At 42.2% G+C, this 23,539-nt stretch overlaps 1 protein-coding gene across 1 annotated transcript; it reads right to left on the bottom strand.

Annotated features, from left to right (window-relative positions):
* Positions 1 to 832: 832 nt before the first annotated feature.
* Tnfsf15 (TNF superfamily member 15) lies at positions 833 to 20,620 on the bottom strand. The gene is made up of 4 exons (XM_013143168.2): positions 20,130 to 20,620; positions 11,208 to 11,250; positions 10,135 to 10,182; positions 833 to 6,213 (listed from the first exon to the last, which is right to left on the bottom strand). The coding sequence occupies exons 1-4, from the start codon at positions 20,412 to 20,414 to the stop codon at positions 5,762 to 5,764; spliced, it is 828 nt and encodes a 275-aa protein (XP_012998622.1). The 5' UTR covers positions 20,415 to 20,620; the 3' UTR covers positions 833 to 5,761.
* Positions 20,621 to 23,539: the final 2,919 nt, after the last annotated feature.

Genomic DNA, 23,539 nt, shown 5'->3' with positions numbered 1-23,539 from the left:
ATTTTGATTACCTAGATTAGACTTTTATCAGTACTTTTCACCTGGAAAACTGACATACTGATTTTGGCAGATAAGTAGTTTTTAATGAATTTAGAACAAACAATTCATTTCTTGCTGCAAGTATGAAGAATATTTTGCTCTTATCACTCTTAGGTGTGGGTGCAAGCTAATGCGAATAGTGAATTTTAGAAAGACATCAATATACCCTCAGGTTTCCCACTGGGAAGGAAAATTTTTGAGGCTAATGTTTTACAGGCAAGTCTTATCCCCTTTCGATTCTATCCATGGCTATTAGGTTCAAACAAATGAAATTTCTGAAATGTGATTATTTTGACCCTCAGATATGAAAGGAACAGCAATCCTGTTCCAGATACCGCTCTGTAAAGTGGACAGAGATAGATGTGTTGCATCTCCTTGATTTCTGCCAATGGCTTTCTTATGTGATGCAGTAGTTCCAGTGTCAGAGACACACTGGGACCAGTTCCGGCCCCAACAAGTGCTCCTGCACTCTCTTTGGCCTTCTGTTGTCTTTTCCAGGATTGCTCATGATGAGATTGAGCCACTTGATTATAGCACCCTAATCTGTACAAGGGACCCAATACATTCTCTCCTGGTCTCCCTTCTCATCATCTGACCAGGGTGGCACAATCTTTGGTGATTCACAATCAATTTTTAAAACTAAGATTTATTATAATCTGTGGAAATCAGTTGCCTTGAGGAACACAGAGGACTAGGTGTACTTCTAAAATCCCAAGAGGCTTCCCTTAGGTCCTAATACAGAAAAATAAATGAACAAATAGACACAAATAATTGACTTCATTGACAAAATCCATCAGCTTTCAATGCCAGTTTATTAAGTTATATCTATGAAATACATTAACATATAAAACCTTTGGAATTCATATGGCAGTGTCCAAAGGCATGGAACACGTACCAGTTAATTACATATCCGACAACATACAATATGCATTTTACCTTGCGGTTGTGGCGTTTTAACATAAAACAAAGTTAATAAAAGCACATGGGGCTTATCACTAAAATCACATAAATACTTTCATTTGTTCAATCTATACACCCCTGAAACAAAGAGGGGAAAATACAAATCTTAATGACTTTAAAAATAAAATCATTTAAACTCAGCTACTTTAGTTACTCAACAGTATATATCTCCTTTCTCTTGCATGCATAGGTCATGACAGCAGCACTTGCCTGTCCGTATCCCTCTCAGCCCTGCAACTTCTAGATGAGGTGACAAATGTTCAAAATCAAATGATTCATGCATGAGGTCGAGAGATTACTGGGCTTGGTGTCAGGGGATAGGAATTCTAATCTCGGCGCTCCAGCTAGCTACTGTCTGGCCTCAGGCCACTTATGTCTTCTTTCTAAGCCCAAATTTCTTTATCTTTGAAATGATACAATCTGGACTAGATAAACTCCGTAAGTGATGTCAGCCCTTGAATTTCATGACATTTCTCTATCATTCAAGATCTCAGGGACCATTTGTGTTGGACACTCATTGAGAGAGTGAGAAATGACAGCTACTTATGGACTCGGAACCTCTGAACTCTTGACAAGGCTCTTCATGATCAAATAGAATGCACCCAAGTCACTCAAAAGATGTTACACAGCGTTAGATTAGGAAAGCAAAATCCTCAGAAACCTTTGACTCAATCAGGTCTGCAGCCTAAATGAAGAATGGATTCTGCAAAACTCTTGGATTGAATATCTTGAGTGGGAGAAATCACTACCTGAAAAGCTTCTACTTGGTGGAAAAAACATGAGGCCAGGAGGCTTGTTCTAGAACCAACTCTTTTCATTCCCAGCTCTTTCCTCTGGGGACACATGGGCAACATCCATTCCCTGCTTCTCTATTGACCCATGGAGGATATTTCTGCTTTTCTTCGGTTTTTCCCTTCAGTCATTACACTGGATAGTATTTGCCAAGAGTAGACAGGAATTTAACTAGTCTGAAATTACGAATCAGGAAGACAGAATTCCAGCTCTAGATCTGCCATTAACTTACTGTATGGTTGGGGACAAGTAGCTTCTATTCAAACTCAAGTAGCATTTTCTTCTTGAAAGAAAGATGATGGAAGAGGCAGGAGCAAGTGAATCTTAGAGCTTGGGGAGCTGTAAAATGGGGATTTTAGTGGGGCCAGGCATGAATGTGGTTGTACTGACTTCCAATCTTACCACTGGTGCAAACTGTTCCTAGAGTTAATGGTTCACTGAATTTTTCAAAGGGTTAATGTCCAATATGATATAATGGCATTAATATCCAGAATAATAATGTGCATTTAAAGAAAATTCTGCTGAAAATAAAAAGCAATTCCAGCACCGTGGCTCTAAAAGTGCAGGAAATCTGGAGGCAAAAAGACATCTGTATATGTTTTGCAAAACACGGAATGTAAACAGGCCCATCCTAAAAATTAATCCTCAATGTCACAATCATGGAAAGAGGGTTGAGTAAGCACTTGAGGAAAATACCTTGCAAGAGAATGTTGGCAGCAGCCACCCCTTGTGCATAGTGAGCTAGCTGAATATCATTCTGAGGGATTATTGAGAAGCACAGAGTTGGAATTTCCTCCTGAGTGACTGAAATGAAGCCAAGGATTCTGGAATGCCCTGTTACTGAACTGAACCTGAGATGTTTCAGGAAATGAAAATATACACTTTTCTTTCCTGTTATACTTTAATAGAAAAATTAGAAATTTTAGTAACCTATCAATTCTGCTTTCCCACACAGATTTAAACCCTGTTAAGGTCAAAATGCCAGTGACCCAAGAATTTTGACAATTTTTTGTGCTGGTGAGGAGCACAAACTTTTCAAGGCATCTTGGTCACTCTAAAAGTTCTAGTGTTTTCAAAAGTGTTGAATACCAGACTTGAGACTAGCGACAGCCTTTCATGTAGTTTTAAAGGGTGGGTTCCACCATATGATTGTGTCTTTTTTCTTTCCTTTCTATACTTAGGAAAAACTGTTCGTAAGTAGCTATTTAAAAAAAAAATTAGAGTAAATACACATCACTTTGTTAATAACACTCCCATCAAGTGACACTCATTTTCACAATAATAGAATATCCCTGTGCCTAAAGTTAGCTAATAGATCAACTAATATAAACATAATAAATTACAAACTCTGCAGATAATGGAGATGTTAGAGTAATATGCCTGTACTGAAATAATTTACTTCTGTGTTAAAAATAATTTACAGGGCGATTAAGTAAGTAGTCAGTGAATGTTTTTGGAATTGATTTGAGGTTAGCTTTTTGAGAGACATTTAACCAGCAAAGCATTCCTCCCTCTAAGTGAGCTATTTTCTAAGCTCTTTCCCAAATTCTTGAATACATTTCATTAGCCCCTTTTAGCAAGTCATCACATGTTCTTAAAATGCATTTTTCCACCTTTTAAAAACAGTGCATTAATGATTACTATGGAAATAACTGCCTCGGAGCTCTGACTTGCGTCCTTTTAGGAATATTTGGTTGGAGCTTTCTCCATAGAGTAAGACATCTCACTTAAAATTTTAAAAAACCAACAGTAAAAACTTGAGCTACATTTTTCAACAAATAAAGATGCCAGAAGGATTTTCCCAAAGCCTTAAGTGGCTTAGGATATAGGAAAACTTGCGCGTTCTGTGTTCCAAATCCCCTAGATCCCATGTGGGCAGGTTTGAAAGCCATTGGAATAACTTCCTTTCAGTGGAGATGGCGAACAGTTATTGTGGCCTCTTTGGTGGAATTTCTTTTATGAAATTCTGAGTTGCTTGATGTTCTCATGCACCCAGGAGACAAATGGAGTCAGGCCATTCGAACTTTCTTAATGGAATGTTAATTCTGATCTTGGAGCAGTCTAGAGAATGATGAAGCATTCTGAATCTACCAGTAAATATTTTGCTCAGGGTGGGTTGAGGAAGCATTTTCCTGTCTAGGTAGTTTTGGAGTTAATGAGAAGCTTCTCCTTTCTGCTTTAAACAATGGGTAATTCCTCCTTTGAGATATTCTCTCTCTCTGGTCATCTTGGGGCTTCACCTTCTTTCAGGCTTCACTTCCTTTCTGAAGACTCTGGGACAGCCAGGGGAGGTAACCGCACCTTCTCTTGGGCGCTCAGTCAATGCTGTGCTGTTTTGGGAAACTGAAGGCAAGGAGGAGGCCTGACTCTAGCAGAGGTTAGAAAATACACTGAGCTTCACCCGTTCAACGAAGGAACTCAAAATTAATTTGTATTAATTGAGAGTCAACAAGTATTGATCAAGGCCTGCTCCTCAACCAGTCACTCTGTTCAGGAGTCACATCACATGTCTCTCTGTTTTTGTAGTTTTCTGGCAACCAGAGGAAGTGTGATTTCAGGGCCAAGTTTGCCCTTGGATCTACCTGTAAGGTCTCCCATGCTAGAGTATTTATGATAGAGCCCAAGGGCTGGAGGTACCTGGCTAGGTTACACGGAACTGTTCTGACTACACAGAATGCAGAGAGTTAACCTGTTTCATTCCAATGAACTCATTTGGCCTTGGGAAACAAATGGTTGGATTCTTGACCTTTACAAATAGGTCAACACAGGGTAAGGAGAGCAGAACCAGCCCTCCTGCCCTTGATACAGCAGTGCAGGAAAATCTCTCTGGCTAGAAGACGTGAGCCCACTACAGCACAGAATATCCAGCCTCTCTTCGCATAACAAGAATTGGCTGGTTTGATAAGCGAATTTCACATTCATATCCTTTTGACTATTTTAAGGGAAATGTACCTGCATAACACTCAGCATATAAAGGTGCAAATCAAACCTCAAAGCAGACTATGGAAACTTCTCCAGATTAGATGTTTTATATCTTTTTCTTTCCCAAAGAATATATTTGTGGCTTGTTGACAGTTGTTCTACTTCACTAGAAATTTTTGATCAAGTTTTCTGAGTGACCCACTGAACAGTTTTCCCAGGACAGTGCCAGAAATAACAGTTTCAGGTGATAACAGTTTTCAGACTTATAAGTTATTCTTTGGCATAAGTTGACTGATGTTGAACTAGGAAGCATCCGTAGTTTTTATAGAACCTTTGTCTGGAACCTGTCTTTGCTCTTCCAAGTGTCCTCTAGGTACAATTAGAATCCAGAATAAGTACCCAAGAAAGGTGTGCTGATGCTGTGTTTTTGATAATGCATGTGGGACTCTCACTTATTTTGACACCTGTGTGCATAACTGAAGGATAGGCAGCTTTTCTCCTTGTCAATACGTGGCATGAAAACCAACTCCTTTTTGGAGAAGATTCATGAAAAACATCAGTGATTTTCATTTTTTTTAGGCTAGGCATGAAAGTACATGGAAATACTGATAAAAGATATTTGCCTCTAGGTTTATACTATTTTCTTGGATTTTCTTTGCATGTTGTCTGAAGGTTCTGAACTGAAGCAAATTTATGATCAAGTTGAACAATAACTGGACCTATTGGTGACAAGAGTGGAAGACGAAGGTGTGGGAATATTCTTTAAATCCAGACCCGATTAAACCATACAGTCATTTGATAGTCAATGTTCAGAAACTCAAAACTCCTCCAAGCAACCACAGTCCTCTAGCTCTTCTCTTCTGCTTTTTTCCCCCAATTAGAATTCTCATTAGGAAGGCATATACAGTGCAAATTTAAAGACCATAAATTTCATAGCTAAATCTTCTATCGCTGACCCAGAAAATCCATGGTTATAACTTATACATGAATGAAGAAAATTGGAAACCAGGAGGCATGGCTCCTTCATGCAGTAATTTCTGATTTCCCCTTATAGCAAAAAGGCTCCAAAGAAGGTTTTGTCTTCTTTTGTGTAATCCACCAAAGAGATATCACTGACATTCACCATCAGCTTGTCACCTTCTTGCAAGGAGAACATGGCCCCAAGGTACAGAGGCTGGAACCAATTGCTGCTTATCTCACACACTGACTTGGTCCCTGTGAGCAGCTGGGAGGGCTCGGGGTAGCTGTCTGTTACCTTGGTAATGACCACGAAGATGGAGTCTGGCTTGTTCTGTTGTCTCCCTGGACTGATACCACACTCAGAGGTGGTCCCGCGGAATGTGATCTGGGAGTAAACAAAGTAGTCTCCTGTCTCTGGGATGACCAGGAATTTGTTGGTGTAGTTCATCCGGTTCTTGGTGAAGGCCAAACCTAGTTCATGTTCCCAGTGCAGAGCTGGGAACTGATTTTTCAGGTGCTGTGTAGGAGTTTGTCTCACAACTGCAAATGCAAGAGACAGATCCAGTAAGCTCAGGTTAGAATCTTTGGACTTTGTTAAAAAAAAAAAAGTCTTGTGCTAATCTCAAAGAAGAGTAAAAGGATTAAACATGACCAACAGCTAACAGGTGCTTGGGGAGGAATCTGGGGTGGGTATGTGCAGGCTTGTGTGGGAGGAGATGAGCATGTTTGTTTGAAGAGAACGCAAGATATCTCATGCAGGTGTCCAGGGGAAATCACTTTGCCTCTCTGAGGCTGAACTTTCTGATCTGACAGCTTCAAATTTTATCTGAGTCCTGTGATCCTGGAAAGAGTAAAAGTTAAGGATTCCTTCACTCAGGCCTCCATGTTCTGGAAACCACTTAATGAAGAGTGATTTATCTACACAACAGATGAGTTCATGGGTACCCCCTTTGTTTACTGATGACAAGGTCAGATGCCACAAGGTCCCATGCTTCACTGCATGCATGATGAGCCTGACTGTTTTATCCTCACTGGCCAATTGGAGCAAGATGCTTGTTGACCAAAATGTGAAGCCTCTCTTCTTCTTCAGGCCCTGAACTTTGTCCTACCCTCAGACTGAGCTACCTACAGCCGCGCCCCCTAGACTAGGCTGGCCTCAGAGTCAAACCTCTGACTCAATCATGTCACCTTTCATTGCATGTCCCCACACTTCGTACTTTCTAGCTTTGTTTGCTGTTCTCACTATACATATGAAAAACCTTTTAACCTATCTTTTGAGAGTGGGCTGACTTTAGTTTCAGAGTGTTCTTCCTAGTGCTGTAGTCTCCTCCCTGTCACAGTACAGCTTACTCTCCTTATCCTTGTTTCCACATTTACAGACTCAACAAGCTGAGGATTGGAAATACTGGCCCAAATGTATGTCTGTACCGAGAGTGTATAGACATTTTTCTTTTCATGGATTCCTAAACAATACAGGATAAAAACCATTTTTATGGCATTTCTACTTCATTAGGTAGTAAACATCATCTACTGTGACTTAAAGTATAAGGGAAGATGCAGGTCAGTTAATGTAAATACTGTCATCTTACTTAAAAGATTTGAATGTTCTAGGTGTGAGTGTCTGCAGGGGCCCTGAAACCAATGCCCTATAGGTACCAAGATGAGTATAATCTCTTTTGTCCTCTGCCCTCCCCTCCTTCTGGCAATAATCTTTCTGCATAGGGTCTTTCCTTACTAAGTCTGTGATGTTTTTTATTTGATACATCTGGGTGTGGCATTTGTGCGCAGTTCTGTTTGGCTGGCTTTGGGATCCCTCCTAGAAACTGGTGGAGCACACTTCTAGGTGTGTCTAGCTGGGTCATGGAAGTGTGGCTTTGGTTCCCTGCCTGTTCTACTCTGACACTGTTTCCCTCTTCTGCTTCCTGGCCACTATTAACTAAGCAGATCTACCACACCTTTCTGCCATGATGTCTTTGCTTTGGAGACTAATGACTGTGGATTGAATTCTTTGTGTGTCAAATGAAACCTCTCCTCTTTCATATTGCAAGTGTTGGGTATTTTGTGCCAATGCAGTATGATGGGCCTGACTGCTTCGTCCTCACTGGCCAACTGGAACAAAATGCTCTTTGACCAAAACTTGGTGAAGTCTCTCTCCATCTTCTAGGACCCAATTAATACACTTTAATTAAAAAAAAACAGAGATAATAATTCTTGTGGAAGGGATGACAGCTTGTGATGTAGTCAAATCCCTGGCTATTAGGAATAGCCTCTAATCGGCATTCACTTTTACTCGCCTTCTGGTTTCAGACATACTATGCACCAAAGAGGACATTTCAGAGGAAGTTAGATGTTCCCTGTCAGTGCATTCCAATGCTGTGATCCAAACACATGCTGTGATTAATAAAGAATTATCTGGCAAGACATGTTGGAAGAATAGTCTTAAAACATTTTGGAAATTCTTCCTCCACAGTCACAGGGCCAAAATACTGTGTACCTCACTCAGTGCAGTGGGGGGAAGGATCTCGGCTGTAGGCTGCTTGGGCCCACTACCAACTCTGATTCTGCAACTGTGTAGGTTAATTCTCTTTTCTGAACCTCAGTCTTCTGTCTGTAAGCTGGGAATGAAGCTGTTTCAGAGTCTTACTCCCAAAATAAAGTGAATGGAACAGACATGAAGATTTTTATTACAATGGCTGGATATAAATGTATTCAATTTTCCCCCAAAATAAATCATCATCTTTCATTTTGACACATTAAAAAAATAAGCCTATTTCATTTTATGTCTCTTTCTCTGTTCTTATATTTGCATACTCGTGAACATATCTTATATAGAAAATATTAATGAATGCTTTTATGAAATATGTCTTAGCAGAAGAAAATGAATATAATCAAACTTGATTCAAGTCATTAAATTCAAATAAGACAAACTGCAATAAAATGAATGCTTTTCAGGAGAAGGAAAAACAAGCTGATTTTCTATAACTACTTTTGAAACCCACAGTCATCTGTGTGATGTGCCCACACCACAGTATTGGGATAGATTCTGACTTAAAAAACCATCTGGCAACCTGCACCCCCAGTAAGTGACCTGAAATTGAATTCCTGGATTTTCCACAGTGTCTGTCCCATTTCTGGCTGGAGCAGGGTTTCTTTTGCAAATGGTGGCACTTGTCCCAGCTGTGTGTAGACTCTTTTGGCCTCCATACAAAGTGACCCCTGGAAAGTTTTGGTGCATTTTGCAAATGCATACAAGGAATTTTTATTAATCTCCTCTGACGATGAAATAATTTTTAAGAGTTCCTTAAATTATCCAAAACCAAAATTCACATTTCTAAATAGGGCCAGCTCTATTGAACTGGTGTGCAGTTACGTCAACAGGGAAGAAAGCAGGTACACACACAGGAAGTTATGTTGCAATGAAAACAGTAGTTTCCAAGAGGCAAACTCAAACTCTTACACCACCTAATCATCTGAGTTGGGACACAGATTTAGTTACCCAAACCTCAGTTTCCCCATGTGTGAATGGGAACAACTACTCTTATTTCATTGGCCTGATATGCAAATTTTCATGGTATGATAGAAGCAAAATGCCTGCTACAGTGTTCGACACCATTGAGGCCTCAGTAGCAGATGGAGTCATCCTCAGTTTCTGTCTCTTGTTCTTAGGAAGAGACGTGACATCTCCATACTCAGGCAGTTTTCAGGATTTTCCTCCCTGTCCTGTGATGCTTCTCCCATTTTAGACAAGAGGAAGTGATTATAGCGTGGTAACCCCCTGGTCTTAAAGTCGACTCAGAACTCATTGTAAACAATTCAAACAATTGTTTCTTGGTCAGATACAAATACAAATGTGTTGGACCCCACGGGTATTCTCCTGCATGCTTTGAAACTCTCTAGTTTCTCAGTGAGTTTTAGACACACACGTTTCTGCCTCATCTTGCTCTGCTGTTTGGAGTATCAGGTGTTAGACACCTGGAATTTCCGCATAAACCCTAGGAAACTGGTGACATTGACAGATCCTCTTAATATCTTCACATTGAAAGATCCTCTTAATATCTGGAAATTCTTTAGAATCACCTTCCTGAAAGCAAATGCTCAGTGACAGCATCTTGATTTGGGCCCATATGGACCAAATAAATTGGAAACACAGGAGTCTTTACATCTGTGACCAGATCCAGAATTACCTGAAGTTCATAGGTTGAGAGAAATCATTTCTGAATGGGTGTGAGAATGCATGAGAGAGAGACAGGAAAGAAATAGAGAAGGCTGACAGAACTGGAAAGAAAGAGTCCACAAGATATAGAGGAGGAAGGCTTTTGAAAGCCATTGACTGAGAGAAGTCTGTCACCAAGGGCGGTGGTTTTTTCACTACCAGTTCTAAATTACCATTTCTGGTTAATGTGTGGAAAGAAACTTCAGGACCATGGCCAATGGTCATCTGAAAAACACAGAGACGCTTACCTGTCAGGTGTGCCCTCGGTTTGTCTCTGTCATCTCTGAGTGGTGTGTCTGTAAGAAAGGAGAAATGAGCTTGCATGAGTCAAGGGTGGCTGGAGTGAAGGCAGGACTTTGGTAGTTGCCCTGCACCTGTGATGGGAGGCAAACATTAATCTCCTCCAGTTTGGTCTAGTTTCACCCCTTTTGGGGTTCAGGTTGGTACGTGTGCGTGTAGTAAGCACCACTGGGCACAGGGATGACTCCAAAGAAAGACATCTATCTGTTCAGTTGAATAGATAAGAGTCTTGGACCCTGACTTGGGGCAAACTATGTCTGTTTTCTCATCTCTACGATGGGCACAGCAATCTCAGTGTGGCTGAAGAGTGCGCAACAGGCTCTGGTACATGGTCAGGGCTCAGTGAGGCACAGCTTGCTTTCCTTTGGGCAAGCTATTCCCATGTTAGGATTCCCATGAGAGAGAATTGGCCCTTGTCTTCCTCCTGATCCCTTTAACTACATTTACCAAGAAGTAGGGGAAAGTGGGAGTGCTAAGTTCATTCTGCAGCTGTATGAACTTGACAGGTCCTGCACCCCTTTTCCCCTGCTGAAATACCTTAGAATTTCCCTTTGGTTCTCAAAGATGACTATATGGAACTAAGCATGTTCTAACTGCAGTGAAGATGATGTTGATCGTTAATAATTCATTTAAGAAAACAAAATGCATTGTGTACCTTTGATGTGTTAGGCTTTGTTCTTATTCCTTCATTGGAAATAGCTAATTTAATTCACACTGACTCTATCAAGGAAGTGTTACTGTAATGCTCTGTAGAGGTGACTAATGGGAGACAGAGACACATAACATCGTTTGCCCAGAGGTCCTATTGCTAATGACTTCTAGAACATCAGCTCCTGGGCCATGTACTTGGCCATGGCCTCATTTTACTTTCTTTGTGATGAGGGGCAAGTTCAAGTCTTCCTCTAACTATGCTCCTCAGCTTGAGTGATGTGAAGGCCCATCTCCAAAACTCCCACATACTACAACTGTTAGAAGTGCTCTTGTTCCTCATAATAAAAGCATCAAAGATAAATACACTTACAAACTCGCTGATACGAAGGTCCGAATCTCTGTTCATTTATAGTCTGTTGAGGAAAAAAAAAGACATAATTTAGACCACCGGCACCTCCCAACATCTACCCAGCCGCTTATAAGGTGATAAGATTAAGATGCTGCTGCTCCAGCCTGAGTCCCCTGCCATGAGGAAAGCAGCATGAGAATAGTTTGGTTGATGAGAATCTGCCTCAACTCTCTAAGTCCCTCTGCTAGGACTCCCCTCCCAGACTTCCTCTGATGCTTGTGTCTGAATCTGAGCTTCAGAGTTCTGTCGTCAGTACATTTCCTCTTCTATTCTAGGAGACCTTGTTGTCTTGTCATTGCTTATTTGAAGAAATAATGGTACCTGCTTTATTTTCTTTTTGCCATGAAAGTTTAAAAATTAGAATTACTCTTGAAAAATAATAGAGAAGAAGAAAGAATGACCATGTTCTCCTTATTATCAACGTCACCACAATTCTGCCCCATTTCTGTGAGTTGAGTATGTGAGGGAAGAGTCATTCCTGTAATCCAAGCTGGATAGACCTTTCAGACACCATGTAACAAAAGAGTACCTGCTTGGTGGCAGACAGACCCTCACCGAACTGTGGTTCTATTTTTTATGAGCCATATCATTTTGAGAACGATGCTTCTCTCTGAGCTTTGGTGTCCCCATTTATAAAATGGGAAATATTATTCCTCACCTTAAATGATTTGTAGGGTTAAATCAGAAAATTGATGAGTCAGTGCCAGTAACACTTGGAAAAGGAGAGAATCACAATTCATGAAGCTTGGGGAAAAAAACCCATGATCTTGCCTTAGGCATAATATCACCTACTTACATTTTACAAGGATTTTGTAAGAATCCTTTCTCTAATATGATTTTGACTCAATCCAGGCTTCAGAGTTGGTTGTTGTAACTGCAAAGCCCCTGCTAACGGGAGACCCTCCTGTTACCATGAACATTGATCTATTTTACATCTTATAATATGCGTGAGCTCTGTGTTTATGAGTGGGACTGTGTGTTTGTGTAAAGGTGAGGGAACAGACTTTCTCAGCAGGAAAGGGTATAAGCTGTATCCGTGTCTATGTGGTGTTGTGTGCATGGATGTCTCTGTGTGGTAGTGTGGATGTGACTTGTATGTCCCCATTGAGCCCAGCTCCCGGAGCAGGTCTGTGATAACATGATCTTGTTGCATCCACACCTCATGCTCTTTTTGCTCTCAGGCTTCCTTACTTGACCTTTGCTGGAAGCTCTTTTGGGTGTGAATCAAGTCTTGTTTCTGAATGATTAATTGTGAAGCCAATGTTTCTCCAGCTCTTTTCCATGTGCTTCATAAGTCTGTCACTGCCATCTCTCTAGCTTCCCTTTGGATCTCAGACCTTTCTTCTTCCACAAACTCTCAGTCTGTAATTTCTGTTTGATATCTCTCTCATATATGCATCCACTGCGGACCTTGCTTGCTGCTTTCCTGGATTTTGCTAACAACTTCCAACAGGTCTCCATGCAATCTGCTCCCTCCCTTTCTCTCATCCATCTCCTGCCTGCTTCTGAGTGCTTTTTTGGAAGCATCACTTTTTCAAGACACAGTTCTGCTCATAATGTAGTTTTATCTTGTCTTGACATTGAAAGTCCCGATTTACCTCCTCAGTTTTGTTACCCACTATTTACTCCTCTTGGAGCCTCTGTGTTGCTACTCATGACAGTAGCCACATGCATGACTCAATGCGTGACTCACAGATGCAGAAAGTGTAGCTTATTTAGTGAATGACCAGTGACACTGTGTTATGCTAAGCCCTTCACAGGCATCACCTCCTTCAGCTTAGGGACCATACAAAAGGTGTGATATTATTCATATTTCCATACTGACAATAGAGGCCAGAATGGGTAAACAACCAGGTGCAATCCTATACTTGAAAAGTGGAGGTGTAGGATTTTAACTCAGGCCAGATGGCTACAAAGTAGCCCTTGCATCCCCTGGCATCCTCCAACTTCTGGTCAAGCTCCTCAGAAGCTAAGTACCAGCAATTCCATGCATGGTGACAGCAAGCCCAAAGTTCAAAAAACAGAAACCTGGCCCAGATGTGGGAGAATCCAGGGTAATTACCCTGAAGTGAACCTTACATTTCCTGCAGAGATTAGCCAGGTGATAAAGAGGTAATGGCTATTAGTTCCTGCAGATATTAGCCAGGTGATAAAAGAGGTAATGGCTATTCCAGACAAGGTCAATAGCTTGTGCAAGTGTGAGGAGGCCCAACAGAACATGAAGACACCTAGAAAACCAAGACTTTCTGCTACCAAATGAGTACATTATGTGACTTAGCACAGGGGCAATAAGTACAGTGGCCTTTGAAATATCTACACTTACGTCAATGACTTTGGGGTGGAGAAAGGGATACTTAAGGGGTGGAGATGCAGCCCTCACATGAGCTTACTCTCTGGTCTGTTGCCTGACTTGCTGTTCCTAGAGCTGACAAAGGAACTGGCCCTTTGCTAATGCAGAAAACTGAAGGTGGAGGTTTTAAAGGGAATTAATCCAGAAATGTAGGAAAGAGAATTTTTATATGAAAATATTTTAAGTACATAGAATAGGTGAACATAATCTTTTAGTCTTAGAGTTTTCAAAGGCCTTCATCAGGCCTTGTATGGAACATAGCCATGGGTGTTTACTGAGAGTTGTAAGACTAGGCCAGAAGCCAAAGTCAGAAGAGGCAGTGTGGGTGCCCATGGGTGTACATCCATCCGGGTGGGGGGATGCCTTGATCACTGGTGTGTGCTCTGGCAACACAAAGTGGGGCATCCTATTCCCCAGCTCCTCACTTTTCCTATGGGTCAAGGAACTTTCACTGTTACTTGATTTTCTTTCTTTTTTATGTTGACTGCTAGGCCATGACTCAAATGGACCATGCGTATTACTACAGTCATTTGTGGAATTACTCAGTCCTTCAAACTGGGAAGGAGGCAGCAGCTGTTCAGTTGAGTACTTCCCATGTGCTAAGCCTTGTACTGAACTGTGATGTGTGATCTCTGTTTCAAACTTCTGCTATGTCCAATGGGGGTCAGTGGTTGTGCGCTTTGAGGGGGATCAGCAGCACCTTTTCATAGTCTGAACAGCGCTTTGTAACAGGGTCTCAAAGAGGTTAGGCACCTTCTCAAAGTCAAAGATAAACAGGGGACCTAGGATCTGAACCTTTGGACCACGTACAGATCCTGGTGCATTTCAGGAGCTTCATAAACATTAGCAAGAAACAGCAAATGAATGAGTTTGCAATGAGATGATCTTGAAGACATCCTGGCATCTTCCCAGACCACTTAAGCATATATTTTTTTTGTCTTTTTCATTTTTTTATTGGTACCGGGGATCAAACTCACGACCACCTACTTGCAAGGCAGGTGCTTATGCCGCTGAGCTAAACCCCCAGCCCCTTTCTTTCCATATTCTGTAGCCACTCCCTTTATGTTCATGGATACGTGAACAGGAAGATATATTCAATTCTTGTTGTCATAAATGCTAAAGTTGCAAAAGCATAAATATTTTATAATCCATAACATCCTCCTGCACTTCTAGGTGACATATGTTGATATTTGCTTCTTTGTCATTACCTTGGGCTTCTCCATTTTCATTCACTCACAAGCATAAATTCAATCTGGAAATATATTTAGAGATCATTTCATTTCACCCTCCTCCCAGGGTCCCTGGACAGTATGGCACAGAGTAAAGATGCTGATGTTTGCAGCCTAGCAAATTTGAATATCCTGTCTCCACTACTTCCTGGTAGCCTGATTTGTAGATGTCAGCTAAACTTTGTGACTCTGTTTCCTCATCAATAAGAGCCCATGATAATTCTCTGCTCTCATGACTCCCGAGCTGGCTCAGAAAGATCAAATCCATATAGCAAGTATTTAATTCAATTGCCTTCTATTTTGGGGCACCATAAATGCATATGGTATGTATCGCTGGTTCTATACACTCCTTTCTTTGGTCTTATAACTTCAGTTGTAAATAGAAGAACCTTTGTATCTCTCATGACAAACAGCAGTATTTAAGATCTTTTAGGAGATTTGGAGACTTCCCTCTTTCCCCCAAAAACAGACATTCCATAGATTTCCTAAGGCCATAGTTTGCTTTTCATCTCTTCCTTTTCCAGGGTGAAAAAGTGATTAGGGAACAGGTATTGGTCTGCTTCCACCTCATTTCAAATCTGTTGCTTATATTTGCTGCTGTTGTCTGGGTTGGTTAAGGAGCCGCTGGGCATGTCTGGGGTTTGTCCCCCAGCTGGCTCTCCTTTCTTCCTTTATACTCCACAGTGTGCCTTTGCTACCTGACTCTGGCTTCCCCGCCCTCTGCTCACAGCTGCCCTTTGCTCTCAACAAGTTGGCTTCCCTTCTAGTTGTTCTGGGGCTTCCTCAGGCTATAACAGGGCCACTTTATGGAAGAATCAATTCCTTGGGAGTCGGACTGTACTTTTATCTCAACAGTCTATTTCTTTCAGAGGGCACTGAAAAGGATTTTTCATTATTATTTTCTTCCCCCACAAGAAAACAGCTTGAGAGAGATAAAAAAAGATCATTCCAAGTACAGAAGGCCAGGAGACCGGGTCTGCTGAGCATCTGCCCTATGGCAGCAGGTCTCTGGATGCCTTGCAAGATTCTTCCAGCAGCACATAAATAAAGTTCATTGAGCTCCCTCTTCTAGGGTCAGTGAGTCTAAGGCTCAGGTTTCTCTGAGTGAGTCTAAGGCTCAAGTTTCTCTGCATCCAGAAAACACTTCGTGAGTGCTTTCTGTGTGCCAGGCATAGCAAGTTGCCCTTGGAGGGAAAAGAGTATTAGCGTTTACTGAGTACCTACTATATGTAGGCTTTTCAAGGTTAAATCTTCCTGATCACCCCAAGGCAGACAAGTACAGTGATTAGGAGGAATGAATCTCAACATCACATTCCTTACCTGTATGACTTTGAGCACACTGATAAATTTCTCTAAATTCAGTTTCATTATCTCTAAAGTGGAGACAACTGTAGCACTTACTTATTGTTTAATTTTGAGGGTTAACTGAGATGATGTGGGTAGGAAAAAGAGCAAACATGTGTTACATATTGTTATATGCCAGATGTCATACTAAGCAATTGATAGATGTGATTTTTCAAAGCCCTTGATATGGAAGAGATGAGTGTGGTATCTGCTATATAATAAGTGATTAGGAGGCCATAGCTGTGTGAAGCTGTGACTTTCCTCAAGTCTGTGTGACTCTGAAGCCTGCACTGCATCTCCATGGGGAGTTTGTCTAGGTAGAGATGGGGGGAAGGCAGCTAATACACACTGTGGAGTAAGAGGAGCTCAGGGAACAAAGGCTCTGCAGGGGGTTTTAGGGAAGGGTAGAAGTGAGATAGGAGGGAACCAAGGAGAATGCGGAGAGCATGTATGACAGTCTTTCTAGAAATAGGACCTTAAAGGGAAAGAGATGGCAGTGGTACAGCTCTAGGTAAGGGACCCTCTAAAACCATCCCCAGAAATTCACTACACGGGACTAGGTGTCCATGGTGTGCCCATGGTGTGCCAGGCTGGGAGCCACAATGTCACTGTGTCTGGGAAGCCAGAACCATGCTCTAGGAAAGTGGGGGTCTCACTTCAGAGCTCCTGTGGGAAAGTGGAGCCTATGGTTCCACATCAGGGCCAGTGGAAGTCACTGAGGAGCCCAAAGATGGTGAAGTGCATCAGGTAAAAAATAGCTTGGGGGTGGGGAGTAGTAGTGGGGCAGGACTGGGTGGTGAAGGGAGAGAGGAGACAGCTTGGAAATATCAGAGACCAAAAATAATCACCTACATCATCCAAACCCGCCCTCTGACTTGGTGATGGAAGATTCCAGAGCAGGTGAAGCTGCCATGACATAACTTCCTCGAGTAAGGAAGTTCCTGGTTGTGATGATGATAATTGCTACCATCTACAAATTCTCTCTCCTCTGCCAGATGTCTTAAATACTTTATTTCTAATCATCCCCATTTGACATGTAAAGAAACCAAGGTTAGGCAACATGTTAAGCAGGGGCCAGGCCTGAATTCAGCACAAAAATGAGCTTTTGATCATGATCTTTCCAAGACAAAAATTTACTTAACACCCTCCATAAAGATGTGAGAATATTTGACCAAGTTTGTGTTTTTTGTATGTTACACATACATTTTGGTAGAAGAGAGCACATTTTTATAAATGTGTCCCCTGTTTCCCTTGAGGTCTAGTCCCTCAGTTCTTCTACTAGTCAATAGCAAGAGTTTCCAATTTCTGACATTTCTATGCCTCTGGAAACTCATTCATATATGCAAATTCTTTCATAGAATGAAGTGTGTCTCCTAATATGTGCTGTGATATAGTTGCCTGTCTTTGCTCAACTTGTGTATAACGAGTGGTCTATTTGCCTGCATAAAAAGGTGATTTCTTCCTGTCTTTTCAATGGCCTAGCAGATAATCTGTGTTGCATATCACATCTTGGCTTAAAATTTATTCAACAGCAAAAGCATTTGATTTCTCTACTGTCTTTGTGGAGATGATTTCTGAACTGGAAGATTTTTAAATTATAATTTTGTAATGTGGACATGTGCAGCTACCTCTCTGACCCTTACTTTCTTTTCTGGAGGACATGAACAGCTCCAACTCCCAGGCTTTGGGCTGGAAACCAAAGCCTTCACGCTGAGCCACATCCTTAGGTCTTCATAAAATTTTTAATTTTGAGATTGAGTTTTACTAAATCACTAAATTACCCAGATTGGATTTAAATTTGTGCTCCTGCTGTCTGAGCCACTCAGAGTGCTGGGGTCATGGCACATACCATGACCATGTTCATCTGGTTTTCCTTTCTGAATGTCCCTGCCCGACACTAGCACATCCCTCCAGATCTGCTCTCTGGCCTTCCTGGCCCTGCTCTGTCTGGCATGGCTGACCTCTAGGCTGGATTGCCCCCTGGCTCCTTTGTGTCCTGGCTCCTAGGCAGGGCTCTCCTAGGTTACTGTTCTTGCTGGGGTCCTCAGAGATGGCATCAACCCCTATGCCCAGGGATGGTGGGTAGCTGGCTTTTGGCTCCTACCCCTAGATGTTTCCAGCATTTCGCTGCCTTGCAGTTTGTGCATCTCCACAAACAAGCTACTCTTCAACCCCATTCCCTCTCTTCTTCAAGTGTTCTCCACATTACATTCTTTTCTTGAGCGTCCAGCTGCTTCTTTTCAGGATCCTGATTGCTCACCATGACCCTGCTTCACCCTTATTTCTCTTTCTTTCTTTTCTGACGCACTAAGAGTCTCAGAGCCTGGACTAAGGACTGTCCCAAATGTTGCCACACATCCTCTCAGGGGAAGGTGCTTTCCCTACAAAAGGGTGCCTAGTATTAGCCTGTTCATTCCTCAAGCACTCGAGTTGGGCAGGGGTGGGAACAGACATATAGACATTCAAACTTCATGTCCAATGATGCCTCCCTTCCTTAGACTGGCATTGCTCCATGGTTTTCTAAATGGACAAAGACCCTCACTGTCTTCTGCTGGCCGGGGGGAACCTCAGACATCACCCTGGAGATCCCATTAAATATTGGGGTTCCCTTTAGAACCCAGGAATGCACAGGATACTGGAGGTCACTTGGTGCCTCAGCCAAGAACAGGCGTCTCCTTCTGCCTGAAGACGGATAGCATCCCCACATGCCCACCTGCTTTTTGTGGGAAGCAGCTGCCAGGTGGTTCTGTGGATTCACTTCTCACATCAGCAGCATTTCCTGGTTGAGTGCATATTTCTACAGTTTATGAGCAATGGCTAGTGGCCAAGACCGCAGCTGTTTGCCCCTTGTGCGAGTGGGGCCATGAGTCCTGCTGTCCCTCTTCTTGGATGCTGGCCAGGACTGCTTACAGTCCCGCTGCTCCAGGGAACCAATTATTTTCTCCTTTGGAATTTAATATATTGGACTGAAATTCAATCAGGATTATGCAGGAGCATTTGTTTTAAAGTTACTTAACTGTTATTTTAGGTCTTTTTCTGAAGTTCCTACTTCTAAGTTGTAAGTCTTCTCCTTGATATCTAGAGCCTTAACCCACTCACCATTGGTTTCCCTGGGCTCTATCTTCCTTTTTGGTTAATCTCTTCCCAGTCCAGTGAGATCTTAGAGTTAGACAATCAAACACAAGGTTCTTTATCGACTATTGAAAACTAACATTACTGAAAGAATCAAGATGCATTCTGAACATGCACCAATTCACCGCAAGGAAGGTAATCATTATATGCTACAAAGATGCATTAATAAAAATATTGAAAGAAAAGAAATGTTAATATTTATAAGCCAAAGAAAGGAAATGGGTTCAATAAATTATAGCACATACACACACACACCCATATCACCATACTGCTGTGAATTTATAAATGTATAAATAAAATCACAATATATTAGGAAACTAAAATGACAAAAGAAGGATAACATGGCAACAAAGCTTTTGAATAAGCAAGGGAAGAGAGATTGAAGGGGGGAGCGAATTGAAACAAAAAGAGGAATCAAGATATATCATGTACAGGTACAAATTCCCTATAATGAATGTGATCATTATATATATTAAATGGTACCAATAAATCCAATAAAAATTGATATGGAAGTATACATGCCAAATTGTTAATAGTCACCCTCTTTAAAGGCTTATGTTAGTGATAATTTTCATTTCTTAATCTGTGACTTCTTTTTTCAATGATGTGTCAGTTATGTAATTTAAATATTTTTTTAAAGAGAAAGAGTGTTCCCAAATAATGAACACATCAGTTCACTAGGATTATAGTTCTTTAAAAAATATGGAACTTGAAGTTATTCCCTTATCGCCACGAGGAAGGACAAGTCATTCCCCGCAAACACGCACTGAGCAGAGCCAGATGCAAAGCCAAAAGAGGTGGATGCTCAGCTGGAGCGGAGCTGCTTACCTGCTGGAGCTGCACGCAGTCCTCGCCTTGGGCCCAGAACTGGCTGACCAGCAGGTAGGCTGTGAGTGCTGTGAGGACCGGGAGCAGCACCAGGCAGCAGGTGAGAAGGCAGCGCATGCCGTTGTTTCTGGCTCCCAGCCGGGCTCTGGCCTTGGGCCCACCACTGCCGCAGCTTTCCTTGGACAGCATTTCCATGCTCGCTGTTTCCCCAAAGCCCAGCTCCAAGTCTGCCATGCTCGTGCTGTCCTGGAGGTGCTTCTGACCTGACCTGTGAGAGATCTCCATTAAATAGGGGGAGAAGCTTGCATAGTGGGAGTAATCAGCTGCCTTCTCCACCCCTTCCCTCTCCCCCTGGCCCTGCCCTGTGAGGGAATGCACCGCCTACAACAGAAACTAAGTTTGGTTAAAGAGGGGGGAAAAAAAGAAGAAGGAGAAGGAGAAGAGAAGAAAGCTTTCCCAAGCATATTTATATACAGGCTATTTATGTGCTCCTTCCTTCGTTTACAGAAGGAAGTTAGGAAAGTCCCTGGAGGAGGAGAAAAATAATTCATCTAGGCAGTGTGGGAGGGGCAATGAATACATACCTGTTGCTGGCGCTGGAGCCCTGCAGCCGGCTGTGGGATGTGCTAGCCTGCAGAGTGTGAGTGTGCTGCTTCTGGAAGTGAAAGTGAGGGCAGGGAGGTGTGTGTCTTGTGGACAAGGAAATGGGAGTCGCGGTTGCATTAGGGCTTCCAGTGCTCCGCGAAGTCCTCTCTGTGTCTCAGTGTCTCTGATTCTGTCAGTGTCTGTCTCTGTCTCTCTGTCTCTCTTTCTCTCTGTCTCTCCACACCAAAGGCTGAATTCAGGGCTTTGGCACTGAGTCAGATCCCCAATCTTTTTACAACTTTTTGTTTTGAGACAGCCTATTGCTAAGTCAGTAAGTTTCCTAGGCTGGACTGGAACTTTGATCATCTTGTTTCAGTCTCTCAACAGGCTGGAATGACAGGCAAGTGCCACTCTTCCAGGTCCCTTCTTCTTTTTGAGGCTGATAGCAATTCATTACCACTGTGCAGCTGGGAATACTGACTTTCTTGAAGGTGAAGGCACTTGCCCTACGTCATCCAGAGTTTCAGACAGTGGAGCTACGAGACAGCCTTCTCCTTCTATGTCATGGTTTGGGGTCTCAACCACACATAAATACCTATGAGAAGAAAGGATATTTCTAGCCTGTATTGACAACAGTCTAAGCAGAGAGCATGATGTTGTAATAAGAAGTTGTAGTAAGACTTTCAGTGAGGGGAAGACATTTACTCCCACACCCTGATGAGTGTGAAGTCTTGCTATCTTGCCAGTGTTGACTGTGTATGGGGGTCATGCCATATAACACAGGGTAACATTTGTTAAACACTTACTTTGTGCCAGTGAGTGCTAAAGTGAAATGTGTTAGTGATGTTATTCAATAACATTTTGAGCTAGCAATATTACGGTTCTCATTTGCTGATGAGGCAACTCAGTCATACACAGTCAGTGACAAGACCAGGATTGGGACTCTGACAGGCTGGCCGTGCAGCTTCCAGGCTGTCCCATCACACTGCATGTGCTGCTGCTTGGTGCACGTGCAGGTCTCTTATCCGGGAGAAGATAATTCCTTGGGTGAGGCTTTGAGGGGGCTTCCTGGAGAAAGACTTGGTGTTGGGACTAGGCCTGGAGTTAACTTACACAGGAGTGATACTGGTGGAGGGAATCAGTCCCTGCACCCAGGTGGGCTACAGAAATAAGAAGGCTTAGGGAACGGCATGGAGCATGGGGCAGAGACCAGCTCTAGAGAGCCTCCATTCAGTAGCTGATTCTGCTGACCTCCAAGTCTGTGCCCTCCAGGCCACATGTTAAGAGTTTTCCTGCCCTTGCCTTTCCTCACTATCATCTCCCCAAGGCCTGGCCTCCTGGCTTCCTGCTTTCCCAGGCTGCAGCCTCTCAGATCGACCGTGAACCAACTGGCTTTGCACACACTGCTTCCTCTGCTGTGGAAGCTTCCTGCTCTCTCTCATATCTCCAAGCTTCCTGCTTCTTTAACTGGGTGTAGAAACCTTGCTTATATCCGCCTCCTCCAATGGGGAGATGCTCATCTTTATGCTCTGGCAGATGTCTGTTCCTCCTCCGTCACTGAACATTTCATCCTAGACTGGGCTTGCTTGCTTTTCCGTCATTGTCTCTCCAGCCGTGAGACCAAGCAGGATGGAGGACAGGTGCTAAGTTGTACCATTTCCCTATGGCTGATGATTCTAACACAGTAATTGTCAGTTAATAGGTTCAGAACCAACAATCACCAAACAGAACATCGTATTTCAAAAAACTCCAGCAAAGGATTGTTGTAATGTCTGTTAGCTACCCTTGTTTCCTTTAACAAATCTACTAAGAATATTCTTTGAGAATAGTCTGAATCTTGCTATTGTAACATTTCTCTTGATGACTGACTAGTGTTTCATGGTATAAATCAATCAGAATTTTGTTTCACTGTTTACACATTGAAAGACATTTGGGGTATTTCCAGTTTTGAGTTATTGTAAGCAAAGCTGTTATAAAACTCATGCACAGGTTTTGTTCAAATTTATTTTCATTTCTCTGATATAAGTGCTCAAGAGTGAGATTGTTCAGCTGAATGGTAACCACATTTCTACCTGTGCCCTGCTCCAGAGGGCAGTTAGACATATGCTTTCCCCAGCAATGTGTGAAACATCTAACATCCCTCCCCAGTGCTTGGTGCCATTACTGTGTATTATTTTTATCCTGATGAATGCGTAGTAATTTCTTTGTGGTTTTAATTTGCATTTCCCTAATGGCTAATAATATTGAGTCTCATTTCATGTGCTTGTCATCTGCACACCCTCTTTGATAAAATAGACATCTTTTTTTGTTGCCACAAGTCCTTCTTTCTTTGTTTTTCACTCTGAGTGGATTCAAAGATAAAGGCTAAATAGTTTACAGTTAAATGATGAGTCAGTGCACTTGAGCACTTATTATATGTAAGACAATGTTTTAGATACTGGAGGTGAAATTTTCAGCAATTCTCAATATTGAGAATTTTTTGCAGTACTGTGGATTGAATCCAAGGCCTTTGCACTGAGCTGCATTGCTAGTCCTTTTTTGTTTAGAGATAGGATCTCTTTTTGTTGCTAAATTTCCCAGTCTGGGCTTAAACTTGCAATCCTTTTGCCTCAGATTGCTGGGGTAATAGGCATGCATTCCTGCACCTGGTTCTAAGTGTGTTCTGACCTGTGCAACATTCACAGCCTTTCTGTAAGGTCCTAATCCAGGCCTCAACTTCATTTTCCTGAGATGGCAGTGATGGTGGCAGATCCTCCCTTCTCTGCTTTTTTTGGGAAATCAATAGTTCGATGAAGGAGAATTTTTAAATGGCTGATGCACAGCCT

This window comes from Cavia porcellus, unplaced genomic scaffold, assembly GCF_034190915.1.
Source record: "Cavia porcellus strain 051 isolate PalLab524CR breed Dunkin Hartley unplaced genomic scaffold, mCavPor4.1 scaffold_1, whole genome shotgun sequence".
Classification (NCBI taxonomy): domain Eukaryota; kingdom Metazoa; phylum Chordata; class Mammalia; order Rodentia; family Caviidae; genus Cavia; species Cavia porcellus.
This window is presented reverse-complemented; position numbering and strand designations above follow the sequence as displayed.

Coding starts and splice junctions, on each gene's coding strand:
- Tnfsf15 (XM_013143168.2), bottom strand. CDS start 20,414: ATGGAGATCTCTCACAGGTCAGGTCAGAAGCACCTCCAGGACAGCACG. Junction 11,251..20,129: donor ACTGCGTGCAGCTCCAGCAG/GTAAGCAGCTCC, acceptor TTTCCTCAACAG/ACTATAAATGAACAGAGATT. Junction 6,214..10,134: donor ACCGAGGGCACACCTGACAG/GTAAGCGTCTCT, acceptor TTGCATTTGCAG/TTGTGAGACAAACTCCTACA.